The following is a 25,728-nucleotide window of genomic DNA, read 5'->3' on the forward strand; positions in this document are numbered from 1 at the left end:
GGCAGAGGATTTCATATACCAGAATGGACTTCATCAGATGCATGAAGTGTTATCCTAATTGGCAGGTATATACCAGTTAATGCATTGGAGGACCAAAAAATTGCTTCCATTGGTTCAGAACTCACAGGAACCTTAAGGAGCTTGAATTGGAGACATGAATTTATGGGAAAGTCAGGATAGCTCACATGTGTTCTCAGCCCAAGAAAGGATATGTGAGCTCTTGACAAGAAAATTTGGTCTTTCTGTTGTTTTATTCTGTCTCTCATGTGTTGGAGCTGCTACAGTACTAACATCTTCAAAGAAATGGGTTAAGAAGAAACTTCTTAAGTGGCGTAATATGATTATCTTAATTAAACACAGAAAGGGCACTGTTTCGTTGGAGAAATCCTTTGGTCATATCCGGCTTTCCCACACCACAAAACAGATTCCATGGTTTCGGATGATTTCTACAGGATCCAGCCCATCCTGTGCTATTATGGGAAACTAATGAGCTAGCCTCAGCTATGTTGTGGTTGCGCTGCTTGCAGGGGTGATTCCTCCCAGATATTGCTGGACTCCAACTCCCATCAGCCCCAGGCAGCATGACTAATGGTCAGGGATGATGGGAGCTACGTCCAACAACATCTGGAGAGCCACAGGTTCCCTGCCCTGCTTTGCTGTGTAGAGCTTACACTTCCATGGACTTCATGTGGATGGTACTTATGCCAGATGTTCTCCTTGCTTACCTGGGTCTCCAGTCCATCTCACCTAGAAAGTAGAACATTAAAGTTCTTATCTATGCAGAGACAAAATCCTTCATTAGGTGAAGAATGTATTTTATGAAATTTATTGAAAAAAGTATAGATTGCACTTTCATAAGAATACAGCAAGGTGGTATATGTACAGCATACAAAATTACAACAAATAAAAACATCAGTATATACTGTATGGATTTCACAGTTGCTCAATGGTTCACTTTTGATCCTGGTATCACTTGGTGATCTAGGAACAGAGCAACACCTTCCACAGGTGTTAATCAAGAAGGTCTAGTTTTGAACAAAGGCATGCATAGTGATCATGGGTGTACATGGCTGCATGGAAGACTACACAAACACATTATGGGTACTTTTAGAGAAGCGCTCATTGGACAGGTTTATCCAACGGGCATGGCAGATACAGTGGATTATATCCAAGACGGCATGAGCAGACTTTCACTCTTGCAACAGAACATTTCCTTTCTTTTTCCCCCTCATGCAGACCTCTGTGCATCCCCAAAATCTGCTTCTGGAGCAGACCTGAACTGGACAATTGAAATCAGGATTATTTATTTACTTTGGACACGCAATAAGAACATTCTCCTGTGCAAGCTTCAGTTATGTGAATGGAAGTGTTCGTGTGCTTCTCCCATTTATTTCAGTCACATAAACATTTAAAGGCAAAGAAGACAACAAAAACATATTCACGATATTACATAGTAGCAAAATTTATACCAGCATGATTGTGGGCATTCTGATAACGGATACTATTTTTAGATGCGTTCCAGGGAGAGCTCAGAGACTATATACACATCAATATTCTTGTTGGTACTCTTTCCCCTACCAGTGTTATACTACAAACAAGGAGGGAAGTAAACATACCTGTATTGATATGACAGAAATGAAGTACATTTCACAATCCATTATTTCCTTAGTTGTCAGCCATATGTACAATTCTATATCTCAGTCAGCTTACAGTTCCCTGCAAGAACACTTCAAATTCTAAAGGGCAGGGGGAGTACTTTAATTTATTTCACATGTCACTGTTGGATGCCGACAGCAAACTAATGATAAATAAAATATACAGTCAAGCCCAGATTTAAACAGCTGGATTCTTCATTTATTTATCTGTTGTAAAGATTTCTATCCCATGTTTCATCCTTCCTTAAATGATTCTATGTTTTGATCAGCCAATGTCTGCTAATAATTGGTGGCAAAATTTTGTATTAGCTGAAGTTTCCAAATGCTTGGAAGTCTAGATAGCTACAGCATAGCTGGACTGGAATATGTCACATTTCTCTAAAAATCACACACAGATATAAAAGGGAGAGAGCTAAAATGTCCCCAGCTGCTAAAGGTGAAGACAATGGGACATTTGAAGAGGGTCTGTGGTGATTAGTGGCAGCATCACTGCCTGAAAAACACAGGTCCATTTTTTGAGGTTGAACTAGGGAGAAAGCAGATCTGGCAGACAGTGCTCATCAGAGGACATTCTACAATATTGGTGCCAATACTGGAAAGGTCATGTTCCTGTTCATCACCTACCAAGCATATTTGATATTAGCACCTAGAACAAGCTCCCAAAATAGAATGATTGAGGAGGCATAAACAGAAGATGGTCGATAACTTCCCCAGGTCTCAAGCCATTTAGGGCCTTCAAAACCAGTGCCTTAAATCAAAGCTGGAAGCAGGCGGGCAGCCAGTGGAGATCAAACAAAATGTGTTCTCACTGAAGACCTGCTTTGAGCAGGGGGTTGGACTAGATGCCCTTCAATGACCCTTCCAACTCTAGCTCTGTTCACACATTTCTTATGTGTAGTGTGTAATCGTGTGGGGTGTAATTGGAGCGGGGCTGCCATTTTAGTCCCACCCTAACATTGTACACTGCCTATGGTTATTTGAAAACAGAGCGTCTGGGAGACTGGGACACCTGGTTGTAGCCTGTGATTCTAGACCTGAAGTCCCCAAACAGCCCCACTCCATATAAACATGATGATGCCTTACAGGTGAATAAGACATGAATGGGGCTTTTATCATTTTTATGCATTTTGTGAATATTTATACCATTCAATGATTCTATGTTTTGATCAGCCAATGTCTGCTAATAATTGGTGGCAGGATTTTGTATTAGCTGAAGTTTCCAAATGCTTTTTAAGGGTACTCTCATGTAGAGTGGGTTAGAGTAGCCTGGAAGTTATGAGACGATTGGAACAGTGGTCTGGAGGCCACCTGCATATGAGGAAATGGTTGGGATATGGGAAGGCAAGAGCTGAAATGGCTTGAGAACTAGCGTGCTGCTTGTGTAATGGAACCTTACAATGCTTGTCCAATTTTTGTATTTTGAAGAAACAGGTTCTTACAATACATGGTGTTTCTCAGGGCCATCTTCTAATAGAAAATGAGCACACATACAGCAGGGATGGAAAAACGTTTCCAGACCGAGGGCCACAGTCCTTCATGGGAAAGATTCTGGGGGCCGCATGCCAGTGTGGAATGAGAGTGGAGTCAAAGGTGAGTGGAGCAATGGTTGTGATTCTTCTAGCCTTGCAAATGTTGAAGGTTTCTTTATACATGCACCTCTACCCAGGCAAAGAAGCATGATCATAGTTCAAGGTCACATTTCAGGCAAGCAAAAGTATGTGAAGGCAGCATGGAGAAGGGGCTGGGGGGCAGGGGCTGAAGCTGGGGGAGGGGCCATGGCCTAAGGAAAGACCCAAGGGCCAAACAGAGTCCTAGAGGCCTACATTCAGTCCCCATGCCTGAGGCTTCCCTTCCCACCCCTGATGTACAGACAGCCCCAAACTTCCTACTGGTCGGAATAGGGGGCGTACAAAATGATAGTTGACACTGGAAAATACAATAGCATTCTTCTTCTTCTTTAAAAACAACAACTCTTGATTTGATTTGCAAGTGAATTTAGGTTTAGCTTTAATTAGTTAAGGCTTCTTCTATAACTAAATGTTTTGCCTTGCACAAAAAATCTTTTACTCTCTCTGACATGAACCTTTAAGCATTTATGTGTCCCTGATTATTGTTTCCAGAAAAGGTTTGGAAAACATCTGATAAATGACAATCTTTTTGGTGACACAATATGGATTCCTAAAATAGCTTCAGCAGTTCTTCGGACTGCTGTCCAAATAGATCAGGAGAGTTTAAACGGGCAAATTGGATATGAATAAACAAAACTAGTATATGCTTGCCCTTAAAATGAAGGACAAACCTATTTGATCAAATAATAGGAAATATGCAAACAAAATTTAGTATTTGATGAGAACTCTGGCAAACACATTTCAAAGGCAAACAGTGCCCACTTGGACCAATATATGAACTTCCATTAAATAGTCAGCTTTCAGTGCAGACTCAAAAGAAAATTTGATTTTCTATACCTGCTCTCCTACATATCACAGGAAGACCCTAATATGACTCTTGTTTTTAGCAGATTGCATACTTCATTTCTTTTCCATTTTATTATTTCTTGAATGTATATATTTATATTCCACCTTTTAAGTTTTAGAACAAAACAAATAAAATATAATATCACCCACAACACAATATTATAAGACAACACTGCTGAAAAGTATTAAAAATCATGCCAGCATGTCCAGATTAAAACTTTTCAAAATGCATTTAAACACATAGGTCTGGTTCACATCACACAGCAAGCCAAATTATGGCATACCAGGACAGCATGAGCATGTGGGCTCACAGAACAGAGTTCACAGCTGCTTTGCTGCTCCCTGGTCCTTCTTGCTCCAGTGCCATGCTGAGCTAAACCAAGGTTTGGCTTAGCATATCATCTGATCCCAGGCTCATGGTTAAGTTCTCTCCTCACTAACCATGACTAACAGATTGAAGTAATCAGTGCCATCCAGGGCCACCTGCAGCTGAGAGATCACAAAGCATTGGCATTCCAAGATCTTTCCTAAAAAGGGCATTTAGCAACTGGTGATAGCTATTAAGGCCTTGTGGGTCTGTGTTGTTTTCCTCAGAAGGAATCTCACTCACTGCTACGTGACACACAACTTTACAGCCTGGCTCAGGAAATTCTTTAAATACATGTGACAAATGGGGCTTCAGTTCTGGATTTTTCCCTCAGAGAAGTGGGGTATGTGTATGAACGTGTGATAGGTACCCATATAGGGTTACCAGGTCTCCAGTTTTCACTGGTTCATGAGATATACACAAAAACATTAGCCACGCCCCCCACAGCTTCTGTTAAATGAACTTGTAGCTGGCTGTTCTAACCTTGCCCTTTCAGGCTTGTAGCCAATAAGTGAAGTCAGGGTTGTGATTGACCTCCAGGCAGTAGCTAGACCCCATTGCAAGGCCAGAAAACTGTTGTTTTTTTCCTGCTTATCTGAAAATCATGAGTAAGCATATAGCTTTCAGTCTTTTTCTCTCGTGTGCAGGTGTCAAACAAGTTTAAATTTTCCTGGGCTGTTGAAGAGGGCAGGGTTTTGAAACCTTTCCAATATGAAGCTTTAATCCAATACTCGCTTTTCTGGGAGTAAAGCTGCAATGCTAATCCCACATACCCAGAGTAAACTCCATTGAATTCAATAGGACTTACTTTTGAGTAGACATGGTTGTAGTAGTAGAATTTTATTGCATAGCTGTAGGCAGTCACAATGCAGACAGACAAATAAGCGGACAAACAATCAGCACATATTAAAATCTTGCAATAAAATACAACAAATGGTATAAACTTAAAATCGCTTAGCGAAAATACACTCCACAGATGCTAGCAGTAATATAAAGAAAGGGTAGCCTACTCTTGGTGTGATTTCAACACCTCTCAGCAGGATAGCCGCGCTACAGTCTATTGTCCCGGCGACTCCAATATAACAAGATGATTAGCCCTTAATTTTTGTGCAGCTTGTGCAAAGTGGGCTACCCTAAAAGTGACTGAATACTCCTTGTCGGCTAAAAGAAAAGAAATAACCTTTACATCATGGCTATCTCTCTGCTGTTTAATCATATCGCCTAAGAATTTATCCCTGGGGTGTGCGTAGAGAGGGCAGTGTAGAAGGTAATGGGGCAGATCTTCCACCACCGTGGCCCCACAGGTGCATAGGCATTGCTCCCAGGGGATCTGTTGATAACCGCCCAACAGAACCGAGGTTGGCATCGTCTGCAGCCTAAGCACTGTAAAGGCCTGCCTCAACTGCACCGAGATGGGGTAAGTTAGATAGCTTGCCCTCTGCTGATCATATTTGTACAGGCCATACCATTTGGAAAATCTAGAGTTGGCAATCACCAGTCTATCCATCCATTCACAGTGGCGGGTAATAGCTTCCCAATATTTAGTTCTACTCTGTGGGTGAGTGGTCTGGACCGGTATATGATATCTACTGAGGACAGACGAGAGTTTATTAAGCCAATCTCTATCAGACGAGGCAGACTTGAGACAGGCCTTCAGGAATACCTTAGCTGGAGCATTTGTTATAGCACCCCAGAATGTAAGCAAGGTGGTGTGAACACGGGCACTAATTGGAGGGAGGCCAGTCTATGCACGGAGGAATGCTGCCGGGGTTCCACTGGTTAGCCTCAGGAGCTTTTTAAGGAAACTATTTTGGATGGACTCAATATTGGCTAAAAGTGACTCATCCCAACCCCATACTGCCGCTCCATAGAGGATCTGTGCCAGGACCTTACTTTGAAAGACTTTCAAAGCCGGGGCCACCAGGTTACCACCCACTGACCTATAAAATCTAAGGATTGCACCAGATGTTCGTGATGCTGTAGTTTTCAGGGACAAGCTGTTGTTTCCAGGAAAGAGTGTCCTGGAACTGAATGCCCAGATATTTAAAGGAACGGCATTGTTCAATCTGGTGCTCCCCTATGGACCATTTAAATTTATGATGTCGTTTCCCGAAGACCATTATTTTCATTTTTACATAATTGATCTGTAGGTGTTCCTTTTTGCAGTATTCCCCCAAGTGGTTCAAGAGTCTCTTTAGGCCAATATGAGTAATCGAAAGCAGGATCATATCATCTGCATATAAAAGCAGAGAGAGTTTCCTATTCCCCACTGTAGGTGGGAAAAAGGCTGGTCCTTGTAATTCTTTTTTTTTTTTTTTTTAATAATTTTTATTCAAATTTTTCCAAAAACAAACAAAACAAAGTCAAAAAGACATAACAATACATCAACAAAAAAATGAAAATAAAATAGTTGACTTCCGATTTGTCGCAGATCAGCTATAAGTATATAATATACATCAAACCTGTCCCTTAATGTATACATACAGAGTCCCTTTTCTCCATAGGCTGTCTTAATTAATCGTCAAATCCCAGTATCATCATTTTATTTTGATCTTTCAACAAAAAGTCTAAGAGAGGTTTCCATTCCTTAAGAAATGTATCTGTCGATTTTTCTCTAAGTAAACATGTCAATTTATCCATTTCTACTAAGTCCATTAATTTCAATAACCATTCTTCCATTGTTGGTGTTGATTCCATTTTCCACTTTTGTGCATATAATAATCTTGCTGCCGTAATCATATATAATATTATTCTTCCATATTTCTTTTCTATTTGTTTATCCATAAAACCCAATAAGAAAAATTCTGGTTTTGACCGAATATTTATCTTTAGAATTTTTTGCATCTTCCTACCTATCTGTGCCCAAAATAATTTCGCCTTTTTACATGACCACCACATATGATAAAAAGATCCTTCTTGTTGTTTACATTTCCAACAAACATTAGAGACATTACTATACATTTTTGACAGCTTTTCTGGAGTCATGTACCAACGGTACATCATTTTATAAAAATTTTCTTTAAGATTATAACATAATGTAAATTTCAAGCCTTTTTTCCACATATTTTCCCATTGATCCATTTGTATGTTATGACCAAAATTTTTTGCCCACTTTACCATGCACTCTTTTACTTGTTCTTCCTCCATATCCATTTTCAATAAAAGTTTATACATTTTTGCAATTATGTTTTCATCATTTGTACACAAACCTATTTCAAAATCAGATTTATTTATTTCAAACCCATACATTTTCTTGTCCATTTTATATCTTTCTAACAATTGTAAATAGGCAAACCAATGAAAACTATATCCTTCCTTTATCAATTGTTCTCTCTCTTTCATTATGTATTCTCCATGTACATTTTCTAATAGTTCTTGATAAGTTAACCATTTCTCTTTTCCAGACATTTCTCTTCTATAAAAAGCTTCTTGACTTGAGACACATAATGGTATTTTCGAATAAAACCTTGGTTTGTATCTATTCCATATTTTCAACAGAGGACGTCTTATAAAATGATTATTAAAGTCTACATTTACTTTTACTTTGTCATACCATAGATATCCATGCCATCCCCACTTCAGATTGTGGCCCTCCAAATCCAATAGTCTTTTATTCCTCAATAAGATCCATTCCTTTATCCAGACTAAACAGCAGGCAGCAAAATAAAGTCTCAAATTTGGTAATCCCAGTCCTCCTCTTTCTTTAGCGTCTTGAAGTAATTTAAATTTAACTCTTGGTTTTTTTCCTTGCCATACAAATTTAGAAATATCTTTTTGCCATTGTTTAAAAGGTAAATCAGAGGATATTACAGGTATTGTTTGAAACAAAAACATCATTCTCGGTAATACATTCATTTTTATCACAGATATTCTACCCTTGTAATTCTGAGGCTATATTGTTGAGATAGAAATTGAATAAGAACGGGGCAAGAAGGCATCCTTGCTTTACCCCTTTATCGACCGCTATTGGATCGGTTAAAGAGCCTGAGAGTCCTACTCTAATTCTCACATTCGTATTGGAATACAGTTCCTTTATTAAGAACAGCAGCCGCTTATCGATATTGGTTCTAGCAAGCTTAGACCACAAGCATGGTCTATCAATCGGCCACCAAGTCCACGAAAGCCACATAGAGATGTTTTGTAGGCCCTTGAATGCTCTGCCGAGCTACATAATAGAGAGTGAAGCAGTGGTCGATGGCACTTTGCCCTTTTCTAAATCCTGCTTGTTCCGGGCAAATGACCTGATTTATTGCTTCCCATTCTTCTAGTTTGATCAGCAGCTGTTTGCTATATAGGTTGGCACCAATATCCAATAAGCTAATAGGTCGATAGTTACTCGGACCTTGTTTCTCCCCTTGCTTGTAGATAGGTATTACAATGCTCTGTTTCCAACTCACGGGGAATGCCCCGGTGTTGTTGAGATAAGTAAACAGCTTGGCCAGAATGGGTTCCCACCACTGCTGAAAATTTTTGAAAAGTTCGGGGGGTAGCATATCCTCCCCTGGCGACTTACCCAACTTTAATGAGGAAATAAGGGCACCAATTTGTGTCACCATAACTGGAGACCACAGCGGGAGGTTCTCCCACTCAGGAGGCAGGTTGGGTTTGCTGTTAACAGTCGTATCCGTATATAGCCTACTAAAATGTTCAAACCAGACTGAGGTCAAGATTTGGCCTGCTACTAAATGGCTATATGACTGCATCCCTTTGGCCACTAGGTCCCAGAACAACTGCTCATTTCCATCCCTGATCGCTTGTTCTAGTTGTTGCCATTGTGATCTCGCGTATATGGCTTTTTTCCTTTTTATCAATATTTTATAAGCGGCACGTAGAGTCGCTAGTTGGTCGTGAACAAATGTCCCTGGGTTGCTAATTGCCAACCATGCATACTTCACTAGGCTTCTCTTTGCAAGTTTGCAATCCTGGTCAAACCATCTATTGCCCATATACCAAAGGGCCTTGTACTGTTTTGTCTGGGTCAGTAGAGGTCTCAAATGGGAAAGCATTAGCTGGTAAGATTCAAGAACATTAATCTCTGCCTCCAAGAAATTATGCCTAAGCGCAAGTAGATCAGTGTTGCTCAAGTGCTGTGAAACAGACGAGTGTAAGGTCACAGACCAGCACACCCTCTGTTCAGCTACTTGGATTCCCTCCAGATTTATTGGGGGAGCAGCGGGGTGCCCTTGAAAGGACTTCAGGGTGGTCATGATGGGAAAATGATCACTTTCGATTCTATCTGCCACCTCAGATTTACGGACTTCTGGGAACAAGACACAAGATACAAACGTAATCAATTGCACTAGCCCCCCTGCTAGTGTGGTAGGTAAAGGCACCTTTGGAGACGTCTACCGGAGAACCATGCAAACACACCAGTTGGTGTTGCTGTGTGAGGTCCCCAAGCCTTCGACTGTGCTTGTTGGATTTTTGATCCTGCAATACTCTCTCAAGGGGAGGGGAGTAGACATGGTTAGGATTGTTCTGTAAATTAATGGGACCTTTGAATGAACATAGCAAAGAATTGTGTTTGTGTTGTAAAACTTTCTCTCCCCTTCTAATCCAATTTTTTAAACCAATTAGGCAGGGCTTGCTCAGGTATCACTGCTTTTATTATGTAGGAAACTAATACTGATCTTATTTTTTTTAAAAAAATCTGCAATGACCAACTGGTTTTAATAGTAAACTATTATATGGGATGTATGTATTTTTACATCTCCAGTGTGTATGTGTATACTCTCCAACAACCCTGTGAGGTAGTGTTGTTGACTGGAAACCAAGGCAGCTCACAAGAACAAATAAATCCATTTAAAATCCAGTGACCATGAAAAATATAAACAGTTGCAAAACAGCTTAAAGTGGCATGATTCTGAAAGTTGAGTTGGGTGAGTGAAGTTCCTTATCACTTGAGGTTGCCGTTCTGTGCAGACTTCCCTGTTTGAGTAAGCACCATTGAATACATTGGGACTTGCTTCTGAGTAAACAAACATAGGATTGCACTATAAATATTTTTACAGGTTGTGTAAATAATAAATATCTTTGATAGTTATGCTTATATAAATATTTCTTCATGCTATGTCCCAATAAGTATCTGATTTCACACTATGGTTGTACGTTATTTTTTCCTCCTTATTTTAAGTATGCCCTTCTTCTTTGGGGTGGCCATGGCCACCCTCTGTTGTTTTCACTCTGAGGGGCAGATTAAGCTGAGAGATGGTGAGTAACCCGTGTTCATCCAGTAAACTTTATTTCCTTTTTATTTCCATTTTAAAAAATTAATTAAAATGATTTACAGGGAGGCAAAGTTTATTAAGTATATCCACACAATACATTAAAAGCACATCCAACTTGTATTTAAAGTGCATGACTTTCCCCAAAGAATCCCCTCACAGTTATAGTCCCCACCACCTAACAAACGACAGTTCTCATGATTCTGTGGAGTAATTCATGTGCTTCAAATGTGTGTTGAATGTGCTTTAAATGAATCATGTGGATCTGCCCTTGGTATGCTGTGCATTCATTAGTGAATTGAAAAGAACAATTAAAAAAATATACTTTTTTAAACAGGGAAAGAGTTGTAGCTCAGTGGTAAGGCATATACTTTGCATGCAAAGGTCCAAAATTCAATTTCTGGAAAAGATTACTGCTTGGAATGCTACAGAGTCAATGCTAGTCCATGTACTCAGTACTGAGCTAGATGGCAATAAATGTCCTGACTCAGTATAAGGCAGATTCCTTTGTTCTTAAAAGAGGAAAGAAACCCAAGGGCCACAGTGACTCCAAAATTTATTTATCTATTTTATTTACAACATTTATATGCCACTTTATGGTAAAAAACCTCAAAGTGGTTTACAGAAGGAATTAGAACAATGAAATTATTGGCAAAAACAGTTAAAGACAGGTATTTAAAAACATTCAAAATATTAAAACCAACAATGAGTTAAAAGATAAAAAAACACAATAGCTTCTACATGCCTGGGTAGGCTCGCCTAAACAAAAATGTTTTAGTAGGTACTGAAAAGAGTACAATGAAGAGGTCTGACTAATGTCAATAGGCAGGGAGTTCCAAAGTTAGATAATCATCCTTCCCTGTGGGACCTCTGCCTGGCACACGAGTATCTTGTGAGACCGGCCGCAGATACCCATCCAGCTCGGTCTGACCTTTACCATCTGTCCCTCTTGGAGGGATGCATAAGTTGGCTGAGGTGGTCTGGAAGACCTAGGGCCGGCAGGAAGAGGAGAACATCACACCTAGGGAAAAGGAACTTGCTGCTACTGCCCCTGGTGGATTATCATCGCCATCTCCACCACTTTTGGGGGGGTTGTTTTAAGGGCGGGCGTCTGCCTGAGCGGCGGAAGCTGACACTGGGGCATGTGCTACTCGCAGGGGAGTGAGGGGGAAAGGGTGGGAGGCCATTGTATACCGAGGCTGGGCGGCAGATGCTGGGGGAGAGCTAGGGGCAGGTCAGGTCAGATAAGAGGAACCAGAGAGAGATGCATAATATCTGTCCCTCGTTCCAGGCCTGCCCGGAACCAACAGATAGCTGGGGGATGCTTGACTCCATAGTCTGGCCTTCGATTGCTGCTGTGCAATGCCAGGTCTGTTGCCCAAAAGACATCTCTCATCCATGATTTGATATTGGATGAGGGCGCGGACCTGGCATGTATTACGGAAACCTGGCTAGATGAAGCTTCTACTCCTATTCTGGCTGCCATGTGCCCGGCTGGGTTTTCGTATGCACAGCAGCCGAGGGCTGGTAGTCGGGGAGGGGGAGTGGCGGTTATTTATCGAAGGTCCTTGGTTCTCACCAGACCCCCTCTCTATGGGACCAAGGTAGCAGACTGCATGTACTGGAGGTTGGGCCCAAAGGGCAGTCTAGGGATTCTGCTCGTGTACTGCCCAACCCGCTGCACGACGGACTCCCTGGCAGAGGTGCTGGGGGTTGTCTCGGATGTGCGGGTGCAGTCCCGAAACCTTCTGGTATTGGGGGACTTTAACATACATTCAGAGACCAGTCTCACTGGGGCACCTTGGGACTTCTTGGAAACCATGGCTTCCTGGGAGCTGCACCTTATTTCAATGGGGCCCACCCATGTAGCCGGTCATGCACTCGACCTTGTGTTTGTCTCGGGAGAGGAGGGGAGTGATCTGAAAATTGGGGGTACATCCATCACCCCCTTGTCATGGTCAGACCGCTATCTGGTGAGGATGGACCTTTTGCTACCACAAACCCTCCGTGGGGTTGGAGGGCCCATTAAGATGGTCCGCCCCAGGCGTCTGATGGATCCTGATGGATTTCTGAATGCGCTTGGGGATACGTTGGAGCAAGCACACAGCCACTCGGCTGAAGCCCTGGTGGAGGGCTGGAATGCCGCGATCACCGGGGCATTAGACCGAGTGGCTCCAAAACGCCCTCTCCCCCTGAACAGAACTCAGACGGCACTGTGGTTTACCCCACGGTTGCGAACTCTGAGGCGGGAGGTGAGACGGCTAGAGCGCCGGTGGCAGAAATCTCGCTCTGAGGACGATCGAACACATGTTAGAGCTGCTGCAGCAGCCTATCATGTGGCAATAAGGGCAGCAAAAAAAGATTTTTATGCTGCCTCTATTGCATCTGCAGAGTGTTGTCCCAGGAGACTGTTCCAAGTGGTCCGGAGCCTGGTCAGTCCAGGTGCTCCGGCACCGATGGAGCATGATAAGGTCTCCTGTGACGAGTTTGCTAAACACTTTGCGGATAAAATTTATCGTATTAAAAGTGATATTCCGTACACTGTGGATACAGGGAGTGAGCCAGAGGTGACCAGTGTTGCTTCGGTGGCGTGGGATTGGTTCCAGCTTCTTCCCTCTGATGAAGTGGACAAGGTGCTTTCAACCCTAAAGCCAACCACCTGCCTACTCGATCCTTGCCCTTCGTGGCTCATTATGAGCTGCAAAGATAGACTGGGTGAGGGGATCAAGCTGGTGGTAAATACATCGCTTGAAGAGGGAGTAATGCCATCACTGCTCAAGGAGGCGATAATAAAACCAATCTTAAAAAAGCCCTCCTTGGACCCTCAAGATCTGAATAACTTTCGCCCAGTCTCAAATGTGCCATTCTTAGGCAAGGTGATTGAGCGGGTGGTGGCTAAACAGTTGCAAGCACACTTGGAAGAAGCGGATTATCTGGATCCATTTCAGTCGGGCTTCAGACCGGGGCATGGGACTGAAACAGCCTTGGTTGCCTTGGTAGATGATATGAGGAGGGCGTGGGATAGAGGCGAATGCACCTTCCTTGTCCTCCTTGATCTCTCAGCGGCTTTTGATACCATTGACCACGCTATCCTCTTGGACCGCCTGCAGAGGTTAGGCATAGGGGGCACTGTATTGCAGTGGTTCCATTCCTTCCTCTCTGGGAGATACCAAAGAGTAGCACTGGAGGAGGAGGTTTCGGATCCCTGGCCTCTCACTTGTGGGGTGCCACAGGGTTCTATCCTCTCTCCAATGCTCTTTAACATCTATATAAAGCCGCTGGGCGCAATCATCAGGAGATTTGGGCTGCAGTGTCATCAGTATGCGCATGACACGCAGCTCTATCTCTCATTTAAATCTTCACCGAGGTTGGCTGTGGAAACCCTGTCCAAGTGTCTGGAGTCGGTGAGTGGCTGGATGGGAAGGAATAAGCTGAAGCTGAATCCTGACAAAACCGAGGTGCTGTTTGTGGGAGACAAGGGAAGGTTGGGGGATACAGACCTGGTGCTTAACGGGGTACGTTTGCCCCTGAAAGACCAGGTCCGTAGCCTGGGGGTCGTTCTTGACTCCCAGCTGTCCATGGAGGCTCAAGTTTCAGTGGTGAGCCGGGCAGCTCTGTATCAACTTCATCTGATACGGAGGCTACGCCCCTACCTTCCCAACCATCTGCTCCCACCAGTGGTACATGCCCTGGTCACCACTCGCCTAGACTACTGTAATGCGCTCTATGTGGGGTTACCCTTGAAAACGGTTCGGAAGTTACAACTGGTACAGAATGCGGCGGCTCATCTGATTAAAGGCAGCCGCCGGCAAGATCACATCACTCCTGTGTTGAAGGAGTTGCACTGGTTACCGGTTGTTTACCGAGCCCAATTCAAGGTGTTGGTCTTAACCTTTAAAACCCTATATGGTTGTGGCCCAGTTTATCTGAAGGAGCGCCTCCAGCATCGGCAGGGGTGCCGCTCAACAAGATCAGCCTCAGAAGACCTTCTCTTGATCCCACCGGTTAAAACAGCTAGACTGGTGAGGACTAGAGAGAGGGCCTTCTCAATAGTGGCCCCCACCCTGTGGAATTCTCTCCCAAATGATCTACGCCATGCCCCGTCTATGATGAGCTTCCGCCGGACCTTGAAGACCTAGCTTTTCAGGCAGGCTTTTGGGGCGGGTTAGGTTCTTACTGTTTTTTAAATTTTTTAATTGTTTTATGTACTGTTTTTACCTTGTACATCGCCCAGAGTGGCTGGACACCCAGCCAGATGGGCAACTAATAAATTTAATAATAAATAAATAAATAAATAAAGTGTAGGTGTTGCATATTAAAGGACTGCTTTCTTACAAAAGCAGAACAAGTACTATGGTGCACCCGTAACATGGAAAGCACACCTTGAACTCAGCAACCAGTACAGATTTCAGAGCAGGGGTATTATGTGCTGATAGAGTCTCATTCATATCAGCAATTGTGCCACAGCATTCTGCACTAACTGCAGCCCCCGGGTCAGGTTGTAGGTAGATTTAATGTTCCCTACCCAGGTTCCACCTTTTAGCTAAGATTTCTATCTTAATTTCCAATGATAGAAATATTTTTGTTTAAATTGTATGCTCCAAGCAATTGTGGTTGATGCTTAATGTTTCATGCTTCATGACATCACTCAAGCCCACCCTGTGACATCACTAGGGCCTGCCCCTGAAATGTCAGGGTTTGGGATGCTTCTGACCTGGCAACCCTATCTATCCTCCTGCTTGTGCAAAGTTTTCCAATGCAAGAAGTTTACAAGAAATGACTACGCATGTGACAGTTGGTTATCTATAGAAGCACAGTCTGCTCCAGTATTGAAAAATCTCATTCCTCTCCATTTTACCATTGCAGAGACATATGGAAGATGGAATAAAAATAAACTTAAAAATACACACACACACAAAATGCCCCTGCCCAGCAAAACACAAAGATTAGACCTACTCAAGAGTAAGCCCATTGAAATTAATAGGCATGGCATAATAGACAGGTTCATTAATTTCAATGGGTCTATTCTGAGTAAGACTGTTGAATACAATCCTTAGTGACAATATGAACATTGGCAGCTATGAGCGGAAGCATACCAGAAACATAAAGAGTAACCTGGTTTAGAAGTCATGATTTTTGATACTGGGTTTGTTTTGAGAAAACGGTAATATTCTAAAAATGTGAGTGTGTGTGTATATATATATATATATATATATATATATATATATATATTAACAGAGTGTCAGCAGGCGCCTCCTGTTTTAACTTTTAAGTGCCTGCTGACAACCTTTCTGTTTTGCCAGGCTTATGCAGACAATTAAGAACATGCCTTTTTTTTGCAACAATTGACCTTTGTTTTCATTGTATTTTTTAAAAATTCTATTACTGTTGATTTAAACATGTTGCAAACCGCTTTGTTTTTAATGAAATAGCGGTATACAAATATTTTTATAAATAAATAAATAATATTTCTCTCTCTCCTAGGTCAGCAAATGTTTCAAGTTTATATTATTTGAAGGTGTTTAATTCTCACACAAATTCAAAGCCTTTCTGGAAGCCATCAGTGGCTCTTTTACAGAATTAACCCAGGTGGTTCCAGAATGTCACTATCAATCACATACTGGAAAACTCATGTTGTGCAATTAAAGCTGATTTGGAGCTCCTACACAACAAACCTTCCCCTGCAAAACTGGACATTTTGTAGTAAGGAAAGTGATAAAAAATGCACCAGAAAGTATGGGATAATATTTGCTTGATGCCACCACAAAAAACAATGAATGCTCAATAAATAGCTGGTGTCATCTAATCTCCCTGTGAACAAATCAGCATTCGCTCAGTAAACAGGTCCTCAGAAGTGACCACAATCACTAAAAGCAAAACACAACAAAGAAGGTCTTACAGTACTACTAACAGTTGCTCATCCTCGGACTTCAGTTAAGTTTCTGAAGGGAAGGAATTCCATTATCTCATCCAGAGTGAACAGTGTCTACATTGTTCATGACATGGTGCCCTTTAAGCGCAAACAAACCCCTTGTGCCTTGGTTGGAATGCATGACTGATATCTCAATTCTAAATACATTTACTTGAAATTGATTTCAATTGTGAACATCATATCTATATTCAGTAAGGAAAGAGACAGGAAGTGAGCAAATGAGTGATCCAGTGGGAGTGAATGAGCAAGAGTATGACAGCAAGTGTGTGTGATTGAGCATGCCTGAGTGAGGGTATATGAGTGTGTGAGAGTGAGTGTGTGTGACGTAGAGGATTAGAGAGTTAAGAGTGTTAGAAAGTTAGGGCACCAGGGGGTTAGACAGAGGGTTAGAGTTAGGATTAGTGTTAGATTAGGGAAGGGAAGTGTGTGAGAGAAGCATCTTATCGTTAAAGATGTGAGTAGTTCTTTCTCTGGATTCTTCTTCTCTCACTATACATGAGAGTTCAGAATTGGGTGGGGTCTTCCCTCCTCCTCAGTCATGGTTATTTCCCCTTCGTCCAGCCCCCCCAAAAGATTATCCTCAGGACCAGTTTAAATGCTTTTGCCTTTTCCTTTAAGGGGGTCTTCAGAACCAGGGTGGCTCTAGGTTTTTCAGGGTCTTTGGATGGGATATCCTTAGTGGATCCAGTTCCTTGCTGCTGTGGCCACTGCCTCACTCCCTTTCTCTCTCCCTCTGGGCCCAATGAGCCAGAGTGTGAGTGAACAGCCTTTTCCTCCTTCCTGTCATGGCAACCCTTGATTCAGTCCCTGATCAGCAGCTGATAAAATTCCTAAACCTCATACTTTTCTCTTTCTGTTGGAGAAATTAACTTGTTAGATCATTCCATACCATATTCTCGGAGACTAATAAATCTGTATGGTTTCCAAAGGGCTCTGGGGAGTTTTCCAGCTGATAGGGCTGGCGCTCCTGTTGAAACCCTGGTTGAACTGTGGAATACAGAAATGACCCGGGCGGTTGACATGATTGCTCCTGAGTGCCCTCTCCCGTGTAGAGCTCGTACAGCTCCATGGTATACCCCAGAGCTGAGAGCGATGAAACAATATAGGAGACAACAGCCGGCTGGGCCAGGGAGATGATTAATGCCTCTCTGCGAGAGGGGGTGGTCCCTGGCTGCCTGAAAGAGGCAGTAGTGAGACCACTCCTGAAGAGATCCTCCCTGGATCCAGAAAATCTTAATAACTATAGGCCGGTAGCAAATGTTCCATTCCTGGGCAAGGTCCTGGAACCAGTGGTTGCGGGCCAGCTTCAGACACTCTTGGATGAGACCAATTATCTGGATCCATTTCAGTTGGGTTTCAAGCCTGGTTTTGGCACGGAAACAGCCTTGGTTGCCCTGTATGATGACCTTTGTCGAGAGAGAGACAGGGGGAGTGTGACTCTGTTGATTCTCCTTGATCTCTCAGCGGCTTTTGATACCATCGACCATGGTATCCTTCTGGGAAGACTGGCTGAGTTGGGAGTGGGAGGGACTGCATGGCGGTGGTCCCGCTCCTACTTGGCAGGTCGGCTCCAGAAGGTGGTGCTTGGGGAACATGGCTCGGCACCCTGGACTCTCCAGTATGGGGTTCCGCAGGGGTCAGTTCTGTCCCCCATGCTGTTCAACATCTACATGAAACCGTTGGGTTCGGTCATCCGGAGCTTTGGAGTGCGTTACAGCTCTATTTCTCCTTTTCATCTTCTTCAGGTGAGGCTGTCAATGTGCTGAACCGGTGCCTGGCTGTGACAATGGACTGGATGAGGGCTAATAAACTGAGGCTCAATCCAGACAAGACTGAGATGCTGCTTGTGGGTGGTTCTTCTGACCGGATGGTGGATGTCCAACCTGTCCTGGATGGGGTTGCACTCCCCCTGAAGGAGCAGGTTCGTAGCTTGGGGGTTCTCCTAGAACCATCTCTGTCACTTGAGGCTCAGGTAGCCTCAGTGGCATGGAGTGCCTTCTACCAACTTTGGTTGGTGGCCCAGCTGCACCCCTATCTGGACAGGGATAACCTGGCTTCAGTTGTCCATGCTCTGGTAACCTCCAAGTTAGATTACTGCAATGTGCTCTGCGTGGGGCTTCCTCTGAAGATGGTTCAGAAACTGCAGCTTGTGCAAAATGCAGCGGCCAGATTGGTAACAGGGACCAGACGGTCCAAACATATAAAACCAATTCTGGCCCACTTCCATTGGCTGCCTGTATGTTTCTGAGCTCGATTCAAGGTGCTGGTTTTAACCTATAAAGCCTTACACGGCTTGGGACCACAATACCTGATGGAACACCTCTGCCGATACGAACCCACCCGTACACTACGCTCAACATCTAAGGCCCTCCTCCGGGTGTCTACTCCAAGGGAAGCTTGGAGGGTGGTAACAAGGGAAAGGGCCTTCTCAGTGGTGGCCCCCAATTATGGAATGATCTGCTTGACGAGGTGCGCCTGGCGCCATCACTGTTATCTTTTCGGCGCCAGGTCAAGACTTTCCTCTTTTCCCAGGCATTTTAGCATGTGTTTTAAATTCTTTTGAATTTTTTAAATTGTGTTTTAAATTGTTTTTAAAAGATGTTTTAAATTTGTATATTTGTTTTTGATGTTTTTAATTGCTGTAAACCACCCAGAGAGCTTCGACTATGGGGCGGTATACAAATACAATAAATAAATAAATAAATTTATTGGTATTTCCTTTAAAAATATTGATATTAATAGCATTTTTTGGGGAGAAAACAATTGGACCGGCAAAAGCAGTGGATAGAGAACGAAGAATGAACTTGAATCGATACTGCCTGTTACCACACTAGCCCATGGATCCTATCCCTAGACCAGCTGTTTTGTTCTGAAAACTGTACTGGGGGGATTATTTAAGTGGTTCCACTTGACACAGGGAGGTCCTAAAGAGTATCTTATCTCCTTACAGCTTTTCCTCCAATGTCTTATAAGTTAGCTACAATGGAATGTTCCCGTTCAGGTTCTGCCTGAGTGACATAGTTTGCAAACTGGAGTAGGATGCAAACCACTTCATATGGATATGCGTCAGCTTGTTGTTTTGAATATCTGCAGCCTGTTTTTCCATGTGCACTGTTGCCAATTTAGTGTTTTTTCCACTAAATCTAGTGTTTTTAGTGGTGCATCTGGGGACAAATTTTCCTGTCTAGTTGCTAGTGGGAAATCTAGTAGATGTCAAGTATTTTATGATCAGAATCTGGTGGTTTTACAAATTCTTCAATTTCATTATTTTTTCTCTGTTAGGTATTTCATGAAATTGTGTAGCCAAAATCTAGCCTTTTAAAAAAAATCTACTTTCAGATATTTTCTTGCGTTTTTCATTATTTGCATTTCTGTTCCTATGTAGTGTCTAAAGTGCTACTTGACTATTGTTTCATTTCTGCTGTAGCCATGGCTAGCTGGCTACCCCTTTGATTGAAAGGATACCATAGTAACATACCCAACACCACACAATGAGCCAGTGACAGAGAGGAGGATTTTTAAGTTAAATCTGATATGCTTGTTTTTTAAAGGTATAAAGACAAGGAGATGCTTGCCAACTGGCTTCCTGAGAAGGAAAATGTGTATGCAATATTCTACCCAATCAAAGTGTGATGCAGCCTAAGCACCACCAAGTCCTCCTCACAAACTACGGTGGGCTCCCAGACTTGAGCAAAGGAGATATGGTTATTAGGAACTATAAGCCTCAGAAATAAATGGCATGAGATGAACAGAGTGCACCTTCGTCGCTAATGAGGAACCTCTGTTTGTATTTAATAAGGTGATTCCACAACAGATATCCTTTGTATAAACAGTACATCTTATAATAATCACAGGAAGCTCCTACTGGATCAGGTCAAAGGCCCATCTAGTCCAGCATTGTGTTCTCAGAGTAGCCAGCCAGACACACACACACAGCATTTTTTAAACCTAAAACAACCAGGAATACAAAACCCTCGTACTTCTCTCAGATCTAAACGACATACACGTTTATATCTGCAGTTCTAAACTTAAATACAACACACAGGGGCACACAGAGCATTTCTGAATCTTTTAAATTCTATTGTCCACCTTCCTCATAACAAAAATGTTATAAAACACGAGGTCTAATGGGTTACGGTCTGATTTTGGTGCATTTGGAGAGTGAGTGGTGGGGAAAAATCTTTTTGGCAACACTGTCCACACGGATATTTCACTTTGGACTATTCTCATCTAACATCACTGTAACTATTACTCTCTCACGCTCTCTCTGTATGGGGGGGGGGTCTTCTCTCAATAAAAAGATTTGAGCTCATAGCGGATTGAAAAATGCATTTTCTGGTCATACCTATATACTTCAAATACATCTATTAATTTCAACCGCCTCTATTATTCCTAATCTAAATACACCACCACAGTCAAAAGAGGCGAGCTAAGGGTACAGTGCCGGGGAGGGGGGGGGGAAATACTGTTCAAGCGCATGCGCATCGAGCAAGTGTGACCTCATACTCTCCCACCGTCGCGTCAACGCTTCTCCTTCCGTCGCCTGGAACTCGCTCCCTGTTGAACTGGCGAGCTGAACCGGGGGAGCGTCGCGTATGCGCAAGCGCATGCGTGATATCGCGGCGAGGAATTGGTGCGGCGGCGGCGGCTGCTGCTGCCGCTGGTGGCGCGGCGGGCTGCTGAAGAGGTCAGTGGCGTTCCTGGGATCCCGGGCTTGTAGATGCTTCCTGGTGTTTGCGCTCTGCTGTGCTCCCGGCTGCTGCTTCTGTCTCCCCGCTGGGGATGCTGAGTAAAGGGACGTTTCAGCGCATGCTATCTGCCATCAACAGGAGGAGAAGGATGAAGCTGCTTATGGGTCTCGCCCTGATCGCCTACGTCGCCTGTAAGTGGAGCGGTGGCGGGGGTGTAGTAGTGGTGATGGTGGTGGTGGTGGTAGCAGCTCGCATTCATTCACCTCCTTCATGCGGTTTGGCAAACTAGGGAGCCCTTCTTTCCCCCTAAATACGGGGGGGGGGAAATGTGTGCTGTTTCCTTCTTCTTTCTCTCCTTTTTGCAAGTGCAGCATCAGAAGTGTTGCACCAAACGCGGGAAGGAAAGAGCTACGTCCGGGGGGCGGAGCGGGGGGAATGTGACATAGCAATTTCAGGAGGTTGCAAACAGTTCGGGGGTTAGGGTAGGGCCGACTTTCTCGTGAAGTTTACAAACCCCATCACAATCAAAGCCTTATTTGTTTATTATTTTTTTAAAAAGAGGTGAGAAACTCTCGTCCATCTCGAGTCTGTTTTCTGTCAGTCTTGTTTTTGTCAAAACTATAGAAAAGTCTAAAATCAAAGCACCTCAATTTCCGACCCTAAATGTGCCTCAAGGTTCGGTCCTGAGTCTTGTGTTTGAACGCTGGGACCGCAGTGCTTGGAGACATGGGGTGAGTGGGTGTTTGACACTGAAGGAAAAAAGCATTTCTGTACCTTCAGGTAATGACAGTACCCTCCTTGCCATGTCTGCTCAGAAGTAAGCCTTGTTGAATTCAATAGGGCTTATTCCCAAGTAAATGGGGTTAGGATTGCAGACTGGCTCAAACAAAAAGGTAGTTATCTCTGTTTACAATTAGTGTTTACCACAAAATCTTTTGGGGGAAGGGGAGGGGAGGCTAATATAAATGATAATTCTGCTGTTGATTCTCTTAACTAAACTAATGGCTTATTTACAACACCAATTGCCCATGATCAGACTTAAATTCTCTCTTCTCCCTGCCCCACCTTGCAGCAGTTGCGCTGTAGCAAATAGGCTGTCTGAATTGTCATGTCCATCCCACAACCACAAGTAGGATTTGACTTTTGATACCCATTAGGAAGAGTCAGTTTGGGGATATTTTCAAAAACATGCTGGAGATACTGAATTATGCATATAGAAAGTTCATTCTAGGTTGGGGCCATGTTGTGTACTTTTTCTGGGATAGATATGCGCAAATGTCACGGAAACAGATGCTGATGTTTTACACTGTTGCAAATATTTGGGTTTGAGAGGTAGCAAAATATGTAGCGTTGTGCATGCAAAAGATTATTCAGGTGAACTGTTGGCAATGTGCACAGTACAATGCGCTTTGTTGGGGTATGGATTGGGGGGAACATCGTAGAAGAGTTAGTCATGTTCATTTTTACATTAGGTATGTGGGGAACAACCTTGCATGTCACCCTGAACTCCTGGGGGGAATGGTACTATAAAAATGTAATGAATATTTAGAAATTGCTGTAAGTACAACACATTTTCAGATGTTAAAAATCAGAGGATGCTAACATGAAGTAATAAAGCAACAGCTTGTGCTTCAATTGCCTGTGCATGGTTTGTAACATGAGGGCTGAGGTAGCAAGGAAATTGAACATGCAATTGCCTTATTTTGGGCGGTTCCTGTAGCCCAGTCTCCCCCAACCTGGTGCTCTCCATACGTTTTGGGTGACTTCTCCCATCATCCCTCACTATTCACTATGCTGGGTGGAGCTGATAAGAATTGTAGTCCCAAACATCTGGAGGGCAACAGAATGGAGAAGTCTGCTTTAGCCGACTCAGGACAATGTCAGGCATTGTTTTCCCCATTACCTGCCACCTGATCCTTTAACTGAAGATACCACGGATCAAATCTGGGACTTTCTGCAGGTAAAACATCTGCTCTGCTACTCAGTTGCAGCCTAACTTGGGTTTCACTGTAGTGTCTACATGTTTGAGCGCTACTGTGGTTGTTGAGAAAAGGTAAGGACCCATTTCTCCATTAGATGACAGTGGTCATATCTATGAATGTTATAGCAGTGGACAGTAGTCCATTCAGCTTTGGAGGTTATCACCTTGCAGTATGCATGCATGAAGGTATGCCCAGTGATTTGAGTAAAATTTTAAAATGGCATGTTTGAAAGCTGCAGGACAGATCTGGTAGGCAGCAGACCATGGTTTCTCTAAGTTCCGATATGGTATCTTGTTATATCTGGTTACTTGTGCTTGATCTTTAGGATAACTTCTCTTCCTTTTGACTCTGTGGGATACATATTGTTAAGAATCAAATGGATTGGAGAAGAGTAGCATGTGTATATGCAAGCTTGTTGTATGCATGCACACATATGTGTAAAAGGGAAGCAGAGCCTTAAGAGGTGAGCCTTGGTGTCTGGAAGCAGTGCAGCACACACAGTGTGCTCTGTTCCTTCTGTTAATTCTGTGTATCGCTGTTCAGGTACCCATCCTGAAAAACTCTTACTACAATCTGCCTTGATTGTATTTATGCAACAGATGGCAAGAGTGCGGGCATTGCTAGTTAAAGCAACCTGGGAAAAACATGAAAGGCACTTTGCCTTGGGGACCTAGCTTATGTTGTGTGATGAATATGTGGTGAAGGGTTTGTATGTGTGTCGTTAGAACTTTCTAGGCAACAGCAAAATAGCTTCGAGCGTGCATCTTTGCTTTCTAACATTTTAACAGTTTAGGACTTTTGTACACTCAGGCTTATACATTTTAGGATTGCAGTAGCTGGGTTTGGGAGTCCCATGTACATGGCTATTAATTGTTTCCTAATCCACTGTGCTTTTTTTCCTTGCAGTAGCTCGTGTTATGTTGTGAGTTATTTTGACAATGAATGATTTTTCCAAAATGGTCAGCACTTTGGTTTTGGGAAAAGCAATGTATGGGTACATAAGGTGTTGGCTTTTGCCAATTTATTGAAATGTGTTAGGTTTGTACCACCTTTTGTAAGATATAGAGACTGATACTGATGTTCCCGTAATCTCTGACTGCATCAATCTCTTCCATCTCCTGCAGCATTTTTGTCTTGGAGCTAACCCTTCACTGTGTCTTCTCGCACTGATAAAGAGTGAGCAGAAAATTGCCAGAGGTTATCTGGTGGTTCCTCGAAATTTTCCATTCCCCTTACACATGTTAGCTTGAATGCTGACAAGGAGAAACCACAGTCCAGATAGAGCAGTGGAATAATTAAGAACACTCTCAATTCCTTGTGTAATTTAATGCCTCTTTTCTTATTTAGGGGCATTATAGTCATGTAACTGCAATGTGAGGAGAAGCCTTAGGACTTCAGTTTATTGCTTTAACCAGTGAAGACTACTTATACTCTGAAACCTCTTGTAGACAACTCAAGTAGCTCTACATTTTGGAGGTGTTGGAGCCTTGGGGAGGACATTTTCCTGGAGGCAACTGATTTCTTACCCTATTTTCTATACAGGTGTGGAATCTCTGGTCCATGGGACAAATGCAGTCCTCCAGGACTCTGGCATTTGGACCTTTCCCCAAGTCATGACCTCATCCATCCCAGTGGTGCACATGTCTGGCACCGGCCCTGCACTGAACCCTGAGCACTCCCACAGTGCTTTTGCTTGCTTAAATGTGCCCTTGAACAAAAACAATGCCCCTTGCTTGCCTGGAGAGAGAGATGGGGTGAGGGGGTGTAGAAACCTCTGGCTTCTATGTGGTTGGAATGTGGCCTGCTCTACAAATGTAAGAGTCTCATCTGATTCCCTGCCCCCGCTCACCATTGGCATAGAGCCCCCAGAATGTTTCCCATGAGGGATTGTAGCCCTTGGGCTGAAAAGGGTTCCCCACCCCTGCTATAGGGGTAATTTGCCTTGGGTGAACTTGATCCACGGAGGCGGCTTGTGCAGGTTTGTATGCATGCATGTATAAATAAATAAATAAATAAATAAATAAATAAATAAATAAATAAATAAATAAGTGGATAATGAAGGAAAACATTCGAATGTGATTACTGACAGTGTGCCACAAGTTCATTTCAGCCAATGAACTGTGACATAATCTGCATGCAGCAGGGCATGCTGTCGTAAAATGTAAAAACTTCACACCCTCCTAATAATAAATAATAAAAACCTCAATCAAATGTTTCACAAGCTGGCACATATCAACGTATGGTGCGGTGGATTACTTGTCATTAGTTATGGTGTAAGCTATAACGCTAGGTGCCTGAGATACTAATTCCGACTAGTTATTTGACCCCCTCCCCTGCACTTGATTTTAACAATTTTATAATGAAATATTTTTTCTGTAAACTGCTTAGAGGTTATGGATGATT

The 25,728-nt window shown here is 43.0% G+C and overlaps 1 protein-coding gene across 2 annotated transcripts in view; it reads left to right on the top strand.

Annotated features, from left to right (window-relative positions):
• Positions 1-21,185: 21,185 nt before the first annotated feature.
• The window catches only part of UXS1 (UDP-glucuronate decarboxylase 1), a 63,641-nt gene continuing 59,098 nt past the window's right edge, over positions 21,186-25,728 (top strand). Inside the window, exon 1 of one of the 2 annotated variants that reach the window (XM_061626772.1) lies at positions 21,186-21,534. In XM_061626772.1, the coding sequence (XP_061482756.1) occupies positions 21,435-21,534 (100 nt within the window). In that variant the 5' untranslated portion in view covers positions 21,186-21,434. The remainder of the gene's footprint in view (positions 21,535-25,728) is intronic. The other variant, XM_061626773.1, reaches the window with a different exon arrangement.

Source organism: Rhineura floridana, chromosome 5 (genome assembly GCF_030035675.1).
Source record: "Rhineura floridana isolate rRhiFlo1 chromosome 5, rRhiFlo1.hap2, whole genome shotgun sequence".
In the NCBI taxonomy this organism is placed as follows: domain Eukaryota; kingdom Metazoa; phylum Chordata; class Lepidosauria; order Squamata; family Rhineuridae; genus Rhineura; species Rhineura floridana.